At 43.9% G+C, this 14,848-nt stretch overlaps 1 protein-coding gene across 3 annotated transcripts in view; it reads left to right on the top strand.

Annotated features, from left to right (window-relative positions):
- Positions 1-14,499, top strand: part of SLC20A2 (solute carrier family 20 member 2) — a 57,295-nt gene extending 42,796 nt beyond the window's left edge. For 2 of the 3 annotated variants that reach the window (XM_069013367.1, XM_069013366.1), the window contains exons 9-11: positions 6,198-6,383; positions 7,107-7,191; positions 12,821-14,499. In XM_069013367.1, coding sequence (XP_068869468.1) covers positions 6,198-6,383; positions 7,107-7,191; positions 12,821-12,985 — 436 coding nt within the window. In that variant the 3' untranslated portion in view covers positions 12,986-14,499. The remainder of the gene's footprint in view (positions 1-6,197; positions 6,384-7,106; positions 7,192-12,820) is intronic. The other variant, XM_069013368.1, reaches the window with a different exon arrangement.
- Positions 14,500-14,848: the final 349 nt, after the last annotated feature.

The raw sequence follows: 14,848 nt of genomic DNA, 5'->3' as shown, positions 1-14,848 counted from the left end.
CATCAGGCCATCACTCCTGCTGTCACAGGAGAAACCCTGGGGGTGTCAGAATGAGCTGCGTGCCCTGGCTTGTGTGAGCAGGCAGCTACCTGGGCCCATGGATTGAGGCCATGGAGGAAGGTTGATTTAGTACCGTGACGGTGGCAGGAGTCGTGGTGCTCCAGCTGGGCAGGGTGACCACAGACCGTGCCACCACCCCTGTCTGTGCATGCCAAGGGGCAAGCAGTGCTGGGGTTTGGCTGGTACAGGCTGTAGGGAGGAGAAACCTGCCTGCAGACATTTCACAGGGATCTCAGTTTTCCTGAGTTCCTGCTGCATAAATTATTTGAATGTGTCTGCTCTAATTAAATTTCCTGTGGAGGACTTCAGGACTCCTCTTGCGTATTCATGCTTAGATATTAGGAAAAAGGGGTCATTAGAGTCTGCAGGTAATGCCATATAGATTTATAGTTTGAGAAAGAATGCCTTTCATTATCCAAACTATATAGGCTACATTACTGACAACAGGATTTAAAACAATTTCAGAACTATAGTAAAAATATTTAATATTTTTTATCTATTTCTACACATTCTTTCAGTGGTTTTAGGGAAACTGACTGCTACCAGATAGGGAATTCATTTTTAAGCAAAGCAGTTAGAGAAACTAGGAAATGTGTGCTTGCCCAAAATACATTGAGAAGAGCCTTCTCCTCTCACCTTCATACAGATTTCACTGGAGTTTTAGATCAGAGCACAGAAACAGCAGTAAGATTCACCTTTTTCCCCTCTTAATATAGTAAATGCAATGGGATTAAAGGAGGGAAGGGCCAGAACATTGCCAGTATCTTACTGCACATGGAGAGCTTAGTGGGATTCAGCCTCTTGGCTAAATAAGGAGTCTAAAGGAGCTGTAGTAAGGCTGGATTACAGAACAGGTATTTCCTATTTCTTCTCTGAGAGCTGCACTCAAGATCACTTAGAATATTTAGGAGACTAATCTGTGTGTTATGATTAGTGAGGGAAGCCTGATTTGTGATTTCTTCCCTTTTTAATAATAGTCCATCCTGTAAGTCCAGCCTGTGTCCCAAGTAGATATGAATCTTCACTTGTGTCCTTAATTGTGCAGGTGCATGGCATTTTTGTTGTGCCATGCAGACAAGTCAGAGAAGAGAGGCAAGAAACGGAGTCTCCAGTGGGCATGGGAATCCCTCCCCATCCCTCTGTGATCAGGGCCCATGTCTGGGCTTGCCAGGGGAAAAGCTGATGCTGGTGGGCACAGGGGAGGATGGACCCAACCCTCCAGGATCCAGGGAGGTGGGGTTTCAGGGCCAGTATTTGCAAGACACACAGATGAGCTGCAGGAATAAAAGCATGTCCACCCTGACTCACTAATGCACCCAAAGCTTGCACTTCACAGGGCACAGCTCTGACACACTTTTATTGTGCTATGGTAGATGCACTATTTCAAGGCTGTCCAGTTGTTTGAACTAGGATAAAACTCTCCTGATAATCTGACATCCCTGGAGATCAGGACATGTTTTTTTTCCTGTTGATTCATACAGGAGTATCTTTCTTTCACTCTTACTCAGCTGGGTGATGTCTCAGGGCGTAACTGCAGCCTATCCAGAAATATCATCCCACTGATTTTCCCAGTGGAAGGTTTTTTGTGAAATCCTGGTTTGGGAGATAGTCAAATGGCTGGACATTTTATAATTGTACTTGTAATATTGGACGCCTAATACAGATTTCTCAGATGGCTCTTTTGCTCGTCATTCAGCTTTAATTGGTGATAAAGTACATCTCTAGGTTCTTCCACTCAATTAGAAAAAGTGGCTAAAAAGCAATCTCCTTTTTCAGGCAGCAGAGAATCTAAGCATGGTCACCAAGGACTCTATACGTTATTCACAAATCATATTCAATGTGTAGTTTTCAAATACAGTTTACAGTTAGATTTTCTCTTTGAGCAAGTCACTACTCCCCTCAAACAACAGCGAGGAAATAGCAATGTTGCTACTTCATAAAATGTTACGACAAGTTTGACAGGGTTTGGCGATAGAGCATTCAGCTGATGGCTGAATTACTGGAAAAAGCCCCTTATTTTTTACTAAGAAAAAGTGTTAGTCCTCATTCCTCCAGAGAAGGTCTTGGACTTGTGACCCAAAGGTACTTACAAATTTCTGCTTGTGTGTGTGTGTGTCTGCATGGGAAACTGTCATTTCTAAGCCTGTCTCATGATAGCTGAATGTGGGGTGGTTATTTTTGTTGGTAATACTATCTGTCTCACAGGGGAGAGGAGAAGCCAGCTCTATTTATAGTTCAGATTCACTGTCAAATGCTATCTTTCACAACAGTTTTATAAATGGCGTGTGACAGATTCTAAACTGGCACAAGCGAGCAGAAAAAGAGAAGCTGTGCCAATTCACATCAGTCGAGAGCGCCAGCGACATCATCATGAGGGTCAGGCAGTGCCTCAGAAACACAGAGCAGCCCTTCACTGAGCCACCATGAAACACATCTGCCAGTGCAAATACTGGTGTGGGTGGCATTAAATCCTGCACTGCACCTCCAGGGAAGGCAAACAGCCCCTGCGCAGCGCCCCGGCTGCAAAGTCCTCTGCTCTGTGAGTAATCGGGCTGGCAGAGGTGGGGGAAAGTACTGGATGTGGAGAATGCACTTTGCAGCAGGCAGACTCAGGAGATGGGCTTCTTATGCCATAACATTTCATAAATTTATCCAAAAATTGACTCGTATTGGCCACCTTCTCATGCTCAGTGGAAAAGTGTGTATTAAGTGTGCAAAATTAAAGTAATACCATGACAGGAGCATCTTACGTTGTCTTTTAAACCCAATAGCTAGGTAATGCAACAAATCCTCTAAAGCACTTCAGTTTCATAGGAACCTGAGGGCAGTTTTACATATAGATAGATGTGGATGGGGGTTCAGAGCCTGTGTGACCATATCAGGCTTTTTTCTTCTCTGAACTACCACAGATAAGACTTGGAGCTCCAGCACAAAGCAGAGTTAGTTAAGGTAAGTAGAAACCTGTGTGGGAGAGTAAGAGAAAATAGCCTCTTGAAAATAGACTTGTGAAATGAGTCTTAGCCAAATGCATGGAAGATTGGAGGCCTGCTTTCCTGCTAGTCATGTCTTGAATCAAACGAGCTAGAACCAGTGGGAAATACTGTGAAAGCCACAACCCAGTCTAGCCAGCATCCTTGTGGTTCATCTGGTTAGTTACTCAGCTGTAGGAGACATCTGTTAAGCAAACTCTCTCATGTAACGATGCCTTTTTTGCTGGTGGGGTTTTTTTTATGTGTTGTTTCTCTCTTACCCTCTCTTACTGTCCTGTTGGGAGAAATTGTCCTCTACGTCTGTGGAGAATCAAGATTGTAGTCTTTGCAGTGCCTGTGTCAGACCCATTTGCTGTGAGCTTTTGGCAGTTTCGTGGTGGGACAGGCCTAGCAGCTTCTTCTAGAGCTGTTTTCCATTGGCATAGGGAGCATTGACACCACAAGCCCCTTGGACTGCACCTCCTGAACAAACCTAGAAGCTGAAGGAGCGAGCCCCTTGGAGAGCTGTGATGGTGCTAGATTCAAGACGTTGTTGTTGCTGTTTGTAGCCACTTGGAGATACTCAGGCTGGGAGCTGCCACTGTCCCTAAGAGCTGAATATTTAAGTCACATTGAACATGATTTGCGGGGAGAGGAGAAATGTCCCTCTGGTATAGATAACCTGTGATGTAGATATTCACAAAGGAAAATAAGGCTAGTTACCTTTTTGCCTTTCGAAGCCTGTATGGATCCAGTGCTCTTCTGCTTTCTGTTCTTACAGAGAAGGTATCAGAAGTGCTGCCTCTGTGGGCATCAATGTTCTCTTCTGGTCTGTTGGACAGAATCAGGCACTCAGATTCTCTGAGGCTGAGCATAAGTCAGCAGAGTTTTGCCTTGTCTTCCATTGCCTCAAATTAAGAACCTTTTCTTCAAGGATTAAGCTGATTCACAGAGGTGTAGCATTTGCAAATAATTAAAACTGGATTTTGATATGGAAGACCAGAGTTTGCTGCTGCAGTTTTTGAAGCCTTTTCTGCCTTTTCATTTATGTTGGGACTGACAAATATGTATCTATAATCTCCTTGGAACAGTCCGGAATCAGTGCCTGAGCTCACTCCAAATGTGCCTGTTATTTTCAACAGGGAGGTTTTTTCCATGCCATACAGCACTGTAAAAAGAGGTGATCAGTTTTCCTTTTCCCTTTATTCATGTGATCAATGTATTATTTGCCTTTATCCATCCTTCAGCATCCATCAGTTAATTTGTGTACCTTCATACATTGAATTACCTTTCTTTTTCTGTGCCCAAGAAGACATTTAAATGTGCAAGTAATTTAATCCACACCTGAAAACACTGGAAAAGAAGTTTCAGATCAATTTCAGAATATTAGAAATGCTCCCATCAAGAATCTCTTTGTCCATGGAAGTAAAATAATTCTTGCATTTCGGCCCTAAGGACTTTTCACATGCTGTCCTTCCAAAATTCAACAAATCAAGTTCTTACTTGGGCACAGTATCAGACCAGAATTTTAAAGTGTTTTAGCTAGTGGCAATCACTCTTTATTTAGAGAGTCTTTAGTTCTTCATTGAAGACCACCCAGCATCTTCAAACCCACTGGATTTTATTATTCATGTTAGCTCACTAATTTGTGTTCTGTATCTTTCTCAAAATCCATAAGAATTATTAATTCACTTTTATATCAAAGAGCATTTTAAACTATTTTCATTTCCCTCGCAGCTTGAATGTTGCTCTGTGTGTTTACAAGAGAAAAGTTTTTCTTTATTAGTTTGCTTCAGGATCGCTTCTCAGGGTTCAGAGCTCCATTTCTCAAGGGCCAGATGAAAGCAGGAGGGTCTTATGGTGCTGAGATGTGCCAAGCTTTGCACTGCTGGCGACCCTTGTCTCTTGGCAATCACCCCTCAGCCCCTGGCACCTCAAATCTGGTAAAGATGGGATTCAAGGAATAACTGGCAGATACAGTGGCCTGGTTTGCACAACATTTGACATTAAAACTGGCCCTTACTCCATCTGTGTGCTTTGGAATGGAACCAGGAACTAAATTTAGCAGGTCTTGGCTCCAGGGCTAGCATGACTGTCAGTCCTGCCTGTGGTGCTTGCTGTGACCTGCTTTCCTATCAGTTTACAAAGAGGGGGGCTTCCCTGATGGTTTTCAGGTTTTTTGAATGACATTGGTCAGGTTTGTTCTGCTCTTCTCATGATTATTTAGACATAAATATGGCACTGCTTCACTAGGTATGCTTTTTGGGTGATGAATAAATGCTGCTCAGCAAGGCAAGCACTTACTTGGTTTAGTAAAAGAGCTGAAAACAAAAGGGATGTTGACATTCTTATCTGCTTTTTAGTATTTAAGCCTCTAAAGCAACTGGATACCAGCTTTCAAGTTTTTCTTCTAGCTAGAAGTTTCTGTCTAGAAACTTGATGCTTTTTTAGAATAAACAGAGCCAGAAGTCTGACTCCAGCCACCAGTATCAGATGACCTGCATTAAGAGTGGGGACTTCAGTGTTGCTGACTTCCAGTGTTTTTTCAGATAGCAGCATCAGGGTAGCAAAAAGGGCTTACATCAGCTCTGTGTCACCAAGGGGTCCTCTCTGACCCAGACCAACTCACTCTACAACACAGTTTGAAGATGACTAAGTCACCTTCCCAGCTGCACTCAGATCCTATCCCAAACATTATAAGCTGTCAAACTAGATTATATTTCTATTTCCTTGTCTGCAATGCTTTGTTCATTATTTTCCCCTCTTTGACAAAATGAGCTAATTTGATACTTGAATTTTAAAGATGCACAGGTCTTGAATAGGTAAATTCTGAGACAGTTTCAGTGCAGTACTGAAAATACTGATTTTTGTCACAGAACAGACATAATGAGGTACTACCGACTCTGACATTTCAGTAAATGATTTGTAAAAGCGAAATTCCTTTCAGGACTTGCTCTAGTTATCAGTGATGAAGTGACAACCGAAAAAGCAGCATGATGAGAGTCGCGTGCTGCACTCTTTCCAAGTGAGAAAGGGTGTTGCCTGTAGGGTCAAGTCAGAGTAGTGCTGTGCCCATGATGAAGAAAAATCACACAGAAAATAACAGACTTCTTTCAAGGATGCTATCTGCATTTTTTTAACTCAGGTGACACGTTTCTGTTTCTCCAGCAATGCCATCGGTCCCCTTGTCGCGCTCTGGCTAATCTACGAGCAAGGTGGCGTAATGCAAGAAGCATCAACTCCCATCTGGCTGCTGTTTTATGGAGGTGTTGGGATCTGTGTGGGTCTCTGGGTCTGGGGAAGAAGAGTTATCCAGACTATGGGTAAAGACCTCACTCCGATCACACCATCAAGGTAGGTCCACAGGTGTCATTGTGGCTGTGTGAACTCTGTGTGTGAGCCAATCTGAGAAATTGCTGCTCCAGTATTTTGTTTGTAATGCAGTTTGCTGGATTTGCTGTGCTTTGATTTTAATGATAACCTGGCTTGGACTTCTCTGTCTTTCTAAAAAAATGAAAGAAATAAGAGAAAAAGGAGAAAAAGAAAGCATGAGAAAAAGAAAGAAAAAGAAAGAGAGAAAGGAAAAAAGGTAACCCTGTAATACTGAATGTGTTTAAGGCATAGAGGTCTGCGTGAACAGACAGCAGAGTCTTCTGCTGCTGACCTAATTAGCATGGTAGAAGGTGCATTTGGAAATGGCAAGATTACAGTGGCTTTCCCAGCGTGCTTCAGACTATTAAACCCATATGTATTTATTACAGTAATTTTCATCTTTAATGCATACTCGACCTCTGCTGGTGCTTAACTGAATTACTAATTAGGCACGATTCACCGCAGTGTAGAGTAAAGAAGGTCTCTGACGCAATGAGCCATGCAGACGGGGTACAGCAGATGACTAGCCTGTGCCGTTCCCATTATTCAACCCTTTCTTGTTCTCTTAACTTACTCACATGACAAAAATCAGTTGGAGATAAAACAGTCGAAAGAAGAAACGGGTAAGACTTTGGCACGCTGCACGGTATCAGTCCGAGCTGATGCAAAGAGTGATTGTGAAGTGTTTTCTTATGCTTCCCGCAGTGGATTCACTATTGAGTTGGCTTCGGCGTTCACAGTTGTGGTAGCTTCCAATGTTGGACTTCCTGTCAGTACTACACACTGCAAGGTATGCCTTTGCCCAGCGACTGCAGTCAAGGCAGTCTGGACTATTCATCTTAAAATTGTGCTGCTCGAGCCAGGGATAATGGCACGGTGAGGGGAAAACAGCCGCTGACAGAGGATGGTTAGGTAGCAGTGTTAGCGCATCTCAGTCATGCCAGCAACACGGGAAAGTAATCAGGCTTCCAAAAAATGCATTGGAATTGTCACAGTCAAGTCACTGGAACTGGCCACAGCATAAACTCCATAGCTGTTGGTGAAGAAAAACAGCACTTACAAAAACATGACCTCAATTTTAAAGCAAATGATTGCAAGGAACAGCCTGGTTTCCTCTGACGGTGCCATTTGAACCTGGTCGGGTAACATTTCTCCCTTGTTCAGAGGCTGCGCACCATTCATCATTTATACTTGACTTTCTTGATAAGTGCATGGCATGGGATTTCCTGCATATAACTCTTTTACTACAGGTTTTCCATCTGTCTTTTTTTTTTTTTTTTATTTCTTCACAGTGGATTTTGCATTGAAGTAATGTGTGCGCTAACGGTACTTGTAGCCTCAAATGTGGGTATTCCAATAAGCTCCACCCATTGCAAGGTATTGGAGTTTGCAGTGATCCTATCAGTAAATCACATCCACTAGGACAAACCATAACAAAATCCAGGAGATACCGACTGTTGCAGATTGCCTTCACTGTGCCATGCGCTGCAGACTGTGACCGCAAAATAACAGGGCCCACTTTTAAAGGCAGTACAGCCAAGCAAAGTCAGCATTATATAACTAATTGCACAAAAGTCTGGACTGTCTTTCACCCCTACATGGTTGTACTGAACTAATATAGACATATTAAAATAACGTAGATTCGTAGTCTGTGTGAACCCAGTTACGTGTCTTTCAAAGCCACCCGTATGAAAAACACTGCTGCATCATTAAGCTAATATTTTAATGTCTCTCTTCTTTTAAACCAACTTGTCCTCACTTTTGTGCATTATAATACAGAATCCGGCCCTTGTAATTAGTCCTTTCAACTAGGTAGTTTGCTTTCTTTGTTTTTTTTTTTAAAAAAGAACACTTTGGAGTATAGGTACAGGCTGGGTAATGAGCAGAATTTAATTGTGTCATGAAGACATTTATACAGCTTGTAGACATCAGGGAGCATGTGGACATTACACTGCTGGAAGAACATAATGGGAATTTGGAGTTTTGTTCCCTGGGAAATTCTCAAGTCAAATATCCCCTTTCTTTCCTTTTGTTTCTCCATGGACTCCCAAGCTCCTGGACGTGCAGAGCTGTTTGTTTTTTTCACCCTCTAGCAGGATGTGGAGAAGCCCCTCCAAAATGAGAGACCCCAGAATGGCAGTCCCTCTGCCTCATTGCATGCCACCAGGACCAAGCCCTAAGAAAAGACCTTGTAGGATTCACTACTGCACCCTGGAGACCTTGGAGCCCCTGGCTGGGGCTGGGGCTGGAGCAGGCAGGTTTCTGGGGGTAGCTGCTCCATGGCATGGCAGGCGGGCTGGCAAGAAGCCTGGCAGCCTTGCCTGTGACATTGACCTGCTTTCCAGTAAAAGAGTCAATGAAAGCCACACATCCTGCAAAATGCCCAAAGTTGTTCAATTGGCCTTTTTCTAGTGAAAACCATTTCTTCAGAAAGCCTTCCTCTATTGCAAAATCATTTATTTCTTCTACCCTGGTGCTCTTTGAGAAGCAGCCAAGACTGAGCTGCTCTGAAAGGCTGTTCAGATTTCCTGGCATTGACAGAACTCTGGTTCCTCTGAATCAAACAGGGAGGGGAAAAATAATAACAATGTTATCCACTTCTAAAAATGCTAGCCTGAAATCACCTCTCTTTAAGCTGACTGGTATCAAATGCATGATGAAGAATTTGCCAGGGAGAATAATACAGCTTTGATTATCCCAGTTGCATGCCTGAAACACTTCTAGCCAACTGTTGTAAAAGAGAAAACACACTTTGGTCCAAACAAATAGACTGAATTTAGAAAGAAAATGTCTTGGAAGCCATAAGCTAATGAGAGGGGTATTCATTCACTCAATGCAGCTAAAAGCTTGGTCTTTTCTAACTGCAGAGCAAAATAGTTCTTTTTGAAAAATACTTCCATAAAAGCAGCTAATGTGGTTAGTCTGTGTCTGCTCCCTGTAGCTTGCTGTATCTCATTAGATGGATCATTCTTAATGGGAAGATCCACTTTGCAATAGGATTAGACTGTTCCAGGGATGTCATGTTATTATAACTGACTCAGTGTTTCAGCAGAATGAGATCCTGAGTTGAAAGATTCTAAGTGAGCAACACAGGATAAAGCAAACACTTGTAATGGATGTATTCCTGTATTCCTTGTTTTCTTCGAGGGCCCAGGGAAGGAATAAAAGAATTGTTAAGTATCATTTGCTCCATGTGAAAATGCCTCGCTGAAAGTGCTGTCAGCCACTGAGTCAAAATGCCTTCTTAAAAATCAGCAGTAAAATTATTTTGCCTTAGAAATCCAAAAGAAAAAAGGTTTGAAGTAAGCCTCCAGCATCAGGTATTGGGAATTATTCTTTTCCTCAGTATTTGCTCCACTGTGAAATAGCATTTGCTTGAGTGGGAGCCCTATTGAAGGGGTGTCAGTCAACTGAATGTGCAGCAGCTGGATAAACTGATGGCAAATAAGGAGCAGCATCAAACAGCTGAGGTGCAGGGAAACCTTTTTGAGGTGAAACAGTAGACTGTAATGAAAAATGGAGACCAGGTGTGAAGGAAAGCTCTGAGCAGCAGTTTTCAGATCTTGTAGCAGATGTGGTGGCAAACTGGAGGTCGGTAGCAGGAAGAAAAGCATTAGCTTCTGGGGAAGGTTCATCAAGCCCTCTCAGATCAGGACCTGCCTTTGGTCCTAAATCAGAGCCTTTAGTCTACGTGAGGTAGTCACTGCCCGACGTGCCTGTCCCACATCTATGGCCAAGCAGCTTTTTCATGCTCAGTGCCTGCTGAGAGTCTGAACTGCACCTTCATCTTTGCCACAGGTCCAAGGGGAGAGGAAAGTCCCTTGAAAGCCTCCAAGCCAAGAGGGCTTGGAAGAAAGATGTAATCTTTTGAGCCTCCAAAGGAATTTTTGGGTCTGAATGCAGTAGCCACATTGCTCTGGCTGCACCAGTTCAACCTCCCTTGGGATTTAGCACTGAAAAGCCAGTGTGGTGTGAATGCATACCTTCCCTTTCTGCTGCCCAGGTGGGCAAATGATCATATTGAGTCTTAGAGTGCCTGTTATTTGTTCTCAGGTTGGAGATTTAGAAATGAACATTTCTCAGCTGTAATGGAGTGTGTTCATGTACAGGTAAAATTAGAGTGCAGCAGTTAAATGCTTTGCCTCTGCAAAAGTGACTTTGCTGAGGTCATTCTGTCAGCTCTGTTTTGCCATTATGATTTTGCGGTTTTGAAAAATATTCTCTGTTGCTATGATTGAATTATCATGTTCTGTGTGTTCTTATTACACACCATTGCACAGGAACAAGAGACCCAAAAGCATTTCTGTAATGCTTTAAGTAGAGCATACTGAAGGCAAACTGCACTGGTTTCAAACAAATCTCAAAGTAGATATCATCTGAAATTCTACAGAAGGTGTAGTGTGCCTACACCCAAGGATTAGCTACTCTCCTAACCTCTAGTCCATCAAAAATCACTATTAATAAACTAAACTTTAATTATCTTTAAAACAGATTGCCAATGCCATCATTGCTGATACCATTTAAACTTCAGGAAGGACTTGGAGATTAGCGTACGTAGAATGCAGGCTTGCTCAAAAAGTAATGCTTCTTGTTGCAAGCATGACAGACAGATGCTAAGGACACACAAAATATAAAGCTGAGCCTAACAGCTGAGCTGCTGAAAGCCCAAATGCTGTTTCCTCATGTTAAGGCTCTGATGTAGTCACAAGTGTGGGGTTCTCTTCACTGAAATACACCTCCACCTCCTAAATACACTTACACCTCCTAAATGCAGAATAGCATATTGTGCACTCTAGAAGTATTCAGATGAAATATTATCTAACAGATTTCCTTATTGGATCAAGCTTTCCACAGAGGCCTTATTGGTCATAGAATATCAAGTTTAGTTTTCCCTTGTTCTGTCACAGGCACCCGAGAGTTACAGGGTCTTCCACAAGTAACTCTTCTCCAAAAAAAAAATGTTAAGCAGTAGTTAGAAGTTAAATAGGTGTTAGCAAAAGATGCAGATTTGATATCCCCATGCTATCTTTCCCTCATTCCCTGTGCTCCTGACATTTATCATTTTCCTGGCTCTGTACAAGGGGAGCAGCCCATCTTTTGATCTATAGGCAGGGACTGATACTCCCACTAAGAAAATAAGCAGGGAGGCAGGGATGGCACTTCAGGGAGCACATGCCCAGCTGTGTCTTGGAGTTTCCTTACCTTCAAAACAGGATATTCCTTCCACATTTCTTGCTGCTTTACCATGCACTTTGAATAGACTTACACTGTTTTTGCTAACAGCATGGAAAGCACTTCCAGGGCAGAAAGAAAATGCAGTGTTTCTGAAGTTTTTGTATCATTTTTCATTGAAAATGTTTTTCTCAGTCCAGTTTTTTTTCTTAAAAACTGATGTGCTGGGTTTATACCTTACGAACTAAAAATATCTTTGAAAGAAAAAAAGATTGCAGCTTTGCCCATGACACAGTGTGTTTCGTCTACCACTGACCTACCCAGCTGCCCTGGTAACACTGTCTTTGAAGGATATCTTGGTGTTTTATCCATTCCCCACCATCCTCTTGGTGTCTGTGCAGTTTGTGTGCCCCATAGTATTAGGATGATGTATTTGTCTCCAAGAGAGGATTTTAGCTCTGGATGCTTTGCTTGGCTAGCTGGTCCAGAAGGGCTAGTTTCCCCCACAGGGCTCAGACTGATGCATTTGATGTACTGGGTCTAAGCCTGCACTGTCTGTCTGCCCCCTGCCAAGCCACCATGGCTGCCACTGGGTGGGCTCAGCTGCTTTTACCTTGCCCCTGCCATCCTGTCTGTAGCTTGCAGTACTGGAATATGGATATGGTGTTTTGAGTCAGCGCCATATGCCAGGCTGTGAGCTGCACAGAGAGCATCAGCAGCTGCTCGGTGAACAGGCAGGGCATCCCAAACCAGCAAGGAGATAGGCAGGTGGGACAGGAACCATAGTGCATATCCTGACCTGTCCTATGCAGTGCTCTTCAGCAGAGCCTTAAAAACAACTTTCCTGGTGTTTTCCTGATTTAGACTGCAATCTGGCCAGAGTCAGTGGACACTTGCTCTCTTCTCTATGGACTGAGTCAGGTGGAGGGCTGCCTCAGCTGCACTGAAGACTCATGTAGGAGTTAGCAGGGCAGGGAAAAACCCACCAACATACTTACTTGCCTTTGGCTGACCCCAAGACCCATGAAAAACAGGAGATCATTGACAAACAAAGGTTTAAGTACCTTGGAAGAGTCACCCTCCTGCCACCGCACCAGAACAGAGCCATTGTCATCCTCAGGGACTTCTTTATCTCAGAGCATCGCTTGGTATCAGCTGACTGGCATTGGTGTGGCCATGGGCATGTTACAGGTGCTCAGACTTACCCCTCACACCTTGTCTTCCTCTCTCTTCCCCACGCTCCCAAGGTTGGCTCCGTGGTGGCCGTGGGCTGGATCCGCTCCAAGAAAGCCGTCGACTGGCGCCTCTTCCGCAACATCTTCCTGGCGTGGTTTGTGACTGTGCCGGTGGCCGGCTTGTTCAGCGCCGGGGTGATGGCACTGCTGATGTATGGGATCCTGCCTTACATTTGAGGAGCCTCCTCTGCTGGGGAAAGGGGAAATGGCCAAGCTACTACCGATGGGAGAAGCGTTCCCGTGAAAGAAGCAGTCAGAGAGGATCCATCTTCCATACCTAACTTCTTATCTACTGTACATAACAATGTGTCATATTGGTGACATGGTGATGTGGTGCCATTTCTTATATATTAAAGAAATATATATGCATATAGTAGGTAACAATACCTAAGTTATATTATCAGTGGGGTGAAAATAATTGCCTAGAACTTAATATTTAGTAAAATTTGTACATAGTGTATCATTTTGGTGGCTATTTTTTAATCTTTTGAAGAAGAGTATGGTTTAGGAAATGTTTCTTGTCCATTTGATATAAGAAGAAGCGAGGTACAGGACTGCGTAACACAAGAATTTTTTAAAGCTATTAAGATACTGGAACAAAATAAAATGTGCAGAAGTGCTTTTCATAAAATAACTTTGTTCATATCATATTGATTTTTGTGTATCATAGCGTGATGGTTATGGCTGTGTAAATACTTATGAACAGTAACTTTTAAATGGTGCATTTCCCTTATATATTTTGGATAAGAAAGTTTAGGAAGTACCAAAGAAGCAGGGGAATAGCTTGCCGATATTATGTTGTTGTCTCCATGTGTGTTGTGTTCCCCCACCTCTAATTCAACGTTGTTTTCACCAAGCTCCGGCCTGTGAGGCGGGGATAGTACTGTTCATGTCTTAATGTAACTTTAAAAAAAAAAGCGCACACAAAAAATTAGTTCTTGTGACTTAGTAGGCAGCCCATGGCTCTCCACATTAGCTGATAGTAAACTGACTTCATTTTGTGGGTTGATACTTGAGTATCTCACTGCTCACCTTCTACCTTTCCCCTTCAAGTCTCAGCTCCTGGTTGCCCTGCTCTCGATTCCTGCGGGAGGACCGGCAGTCAGCCTCCCCTCCTTCTCTCCATCCAGACACAAGCACACACTCTCAGGTACAGGAGCGGGGCCGTGGAGCGCACGGCACCCCCGCGTACAGAAGCGAAGGGCAGCAGTGGGCGGGAGAGGGCTCAGCCCTGCATTTCTGCTTGGACGTAATGGGTGCCCATGGGAGTGCTGATCCATGCAGGGGAGGATGTGAGCAGGTGCTGCCTCCCCCCGGCAAGTCCCATCCCACGCCATGGCCAGCCAGCCTCCTGCTGTGCTGCCTACAGCGAGGAGGGGACAGGAGCCTGCCCCTGTGTGGATGGATGGAGGTTGTATGGTAACCAGCATTTGGGATGAGATTTTTTTCATGGCAGCTCAGGGGAAAATGGCTAGCTACATCCCCTGCACGCTTTTGGAAAGCACATTTGAGTGAAGGTTACTGTTTTGTGGGTGGGAGGCAAAGGGCAAGGGGTGCCCAAAGGAGGTTGGGAATCTATTACTCTTTAAATGCTGCTAAAATTTTGATAAAATGTTCTTGGTACTCCATTGTGATTCTTCCATTGGTCATTCATACCAAATTTATAATAAAAAGATAAACAGCCCCTATAACTGCCTCTTGCGTTTTTGGAGTGTTACTCAGCTGTAATGGGAAGGCTCCCCAGGCAGTTGAAGCCTACTCCTTGGCATCTGCTGCCTTTTGTCCTTTGTCTGCTCTGGTCAATGGGATCAAACCACGCTCTGTGTGGCACCGACAAAACCTCCCTTTTCTTCCTGCTGTCCTGGCAGCCCAGTGCCCAGCCCTCGCTCTACCCGGGCTTGGCTCACAGGCGTCTCTCCGTCGAGCTTTGGGAGCTCGTGGGCTGCTTCGGATGCATTCCCTGGGCACTCGCTGCCTCCAACTGCCTCACTCACTCTGGCCCTCCTTTCTGGGGCTCTGGAAGCATCCCTATTGCTGTGG

This window comes from Aphelocoma coerulescens, chromosome 4 (assembly GCF_041296385.1).
Source record: "Aphelocoma coerulescens isolate FSJ_1873_10779 chromosome 4, UR_Acoe_1.0, whole genome shotgun sequence".
Taxonomy (NCBI): Eukaryota; Metazoa; Chordata; class Aves; order Passeriformes; family Corvidae; genus Aphelocoma; species Aphelocoma coerulescens.
This window is presented reverse-complemented; position numbering and strand designations above follow the sequence as displayed.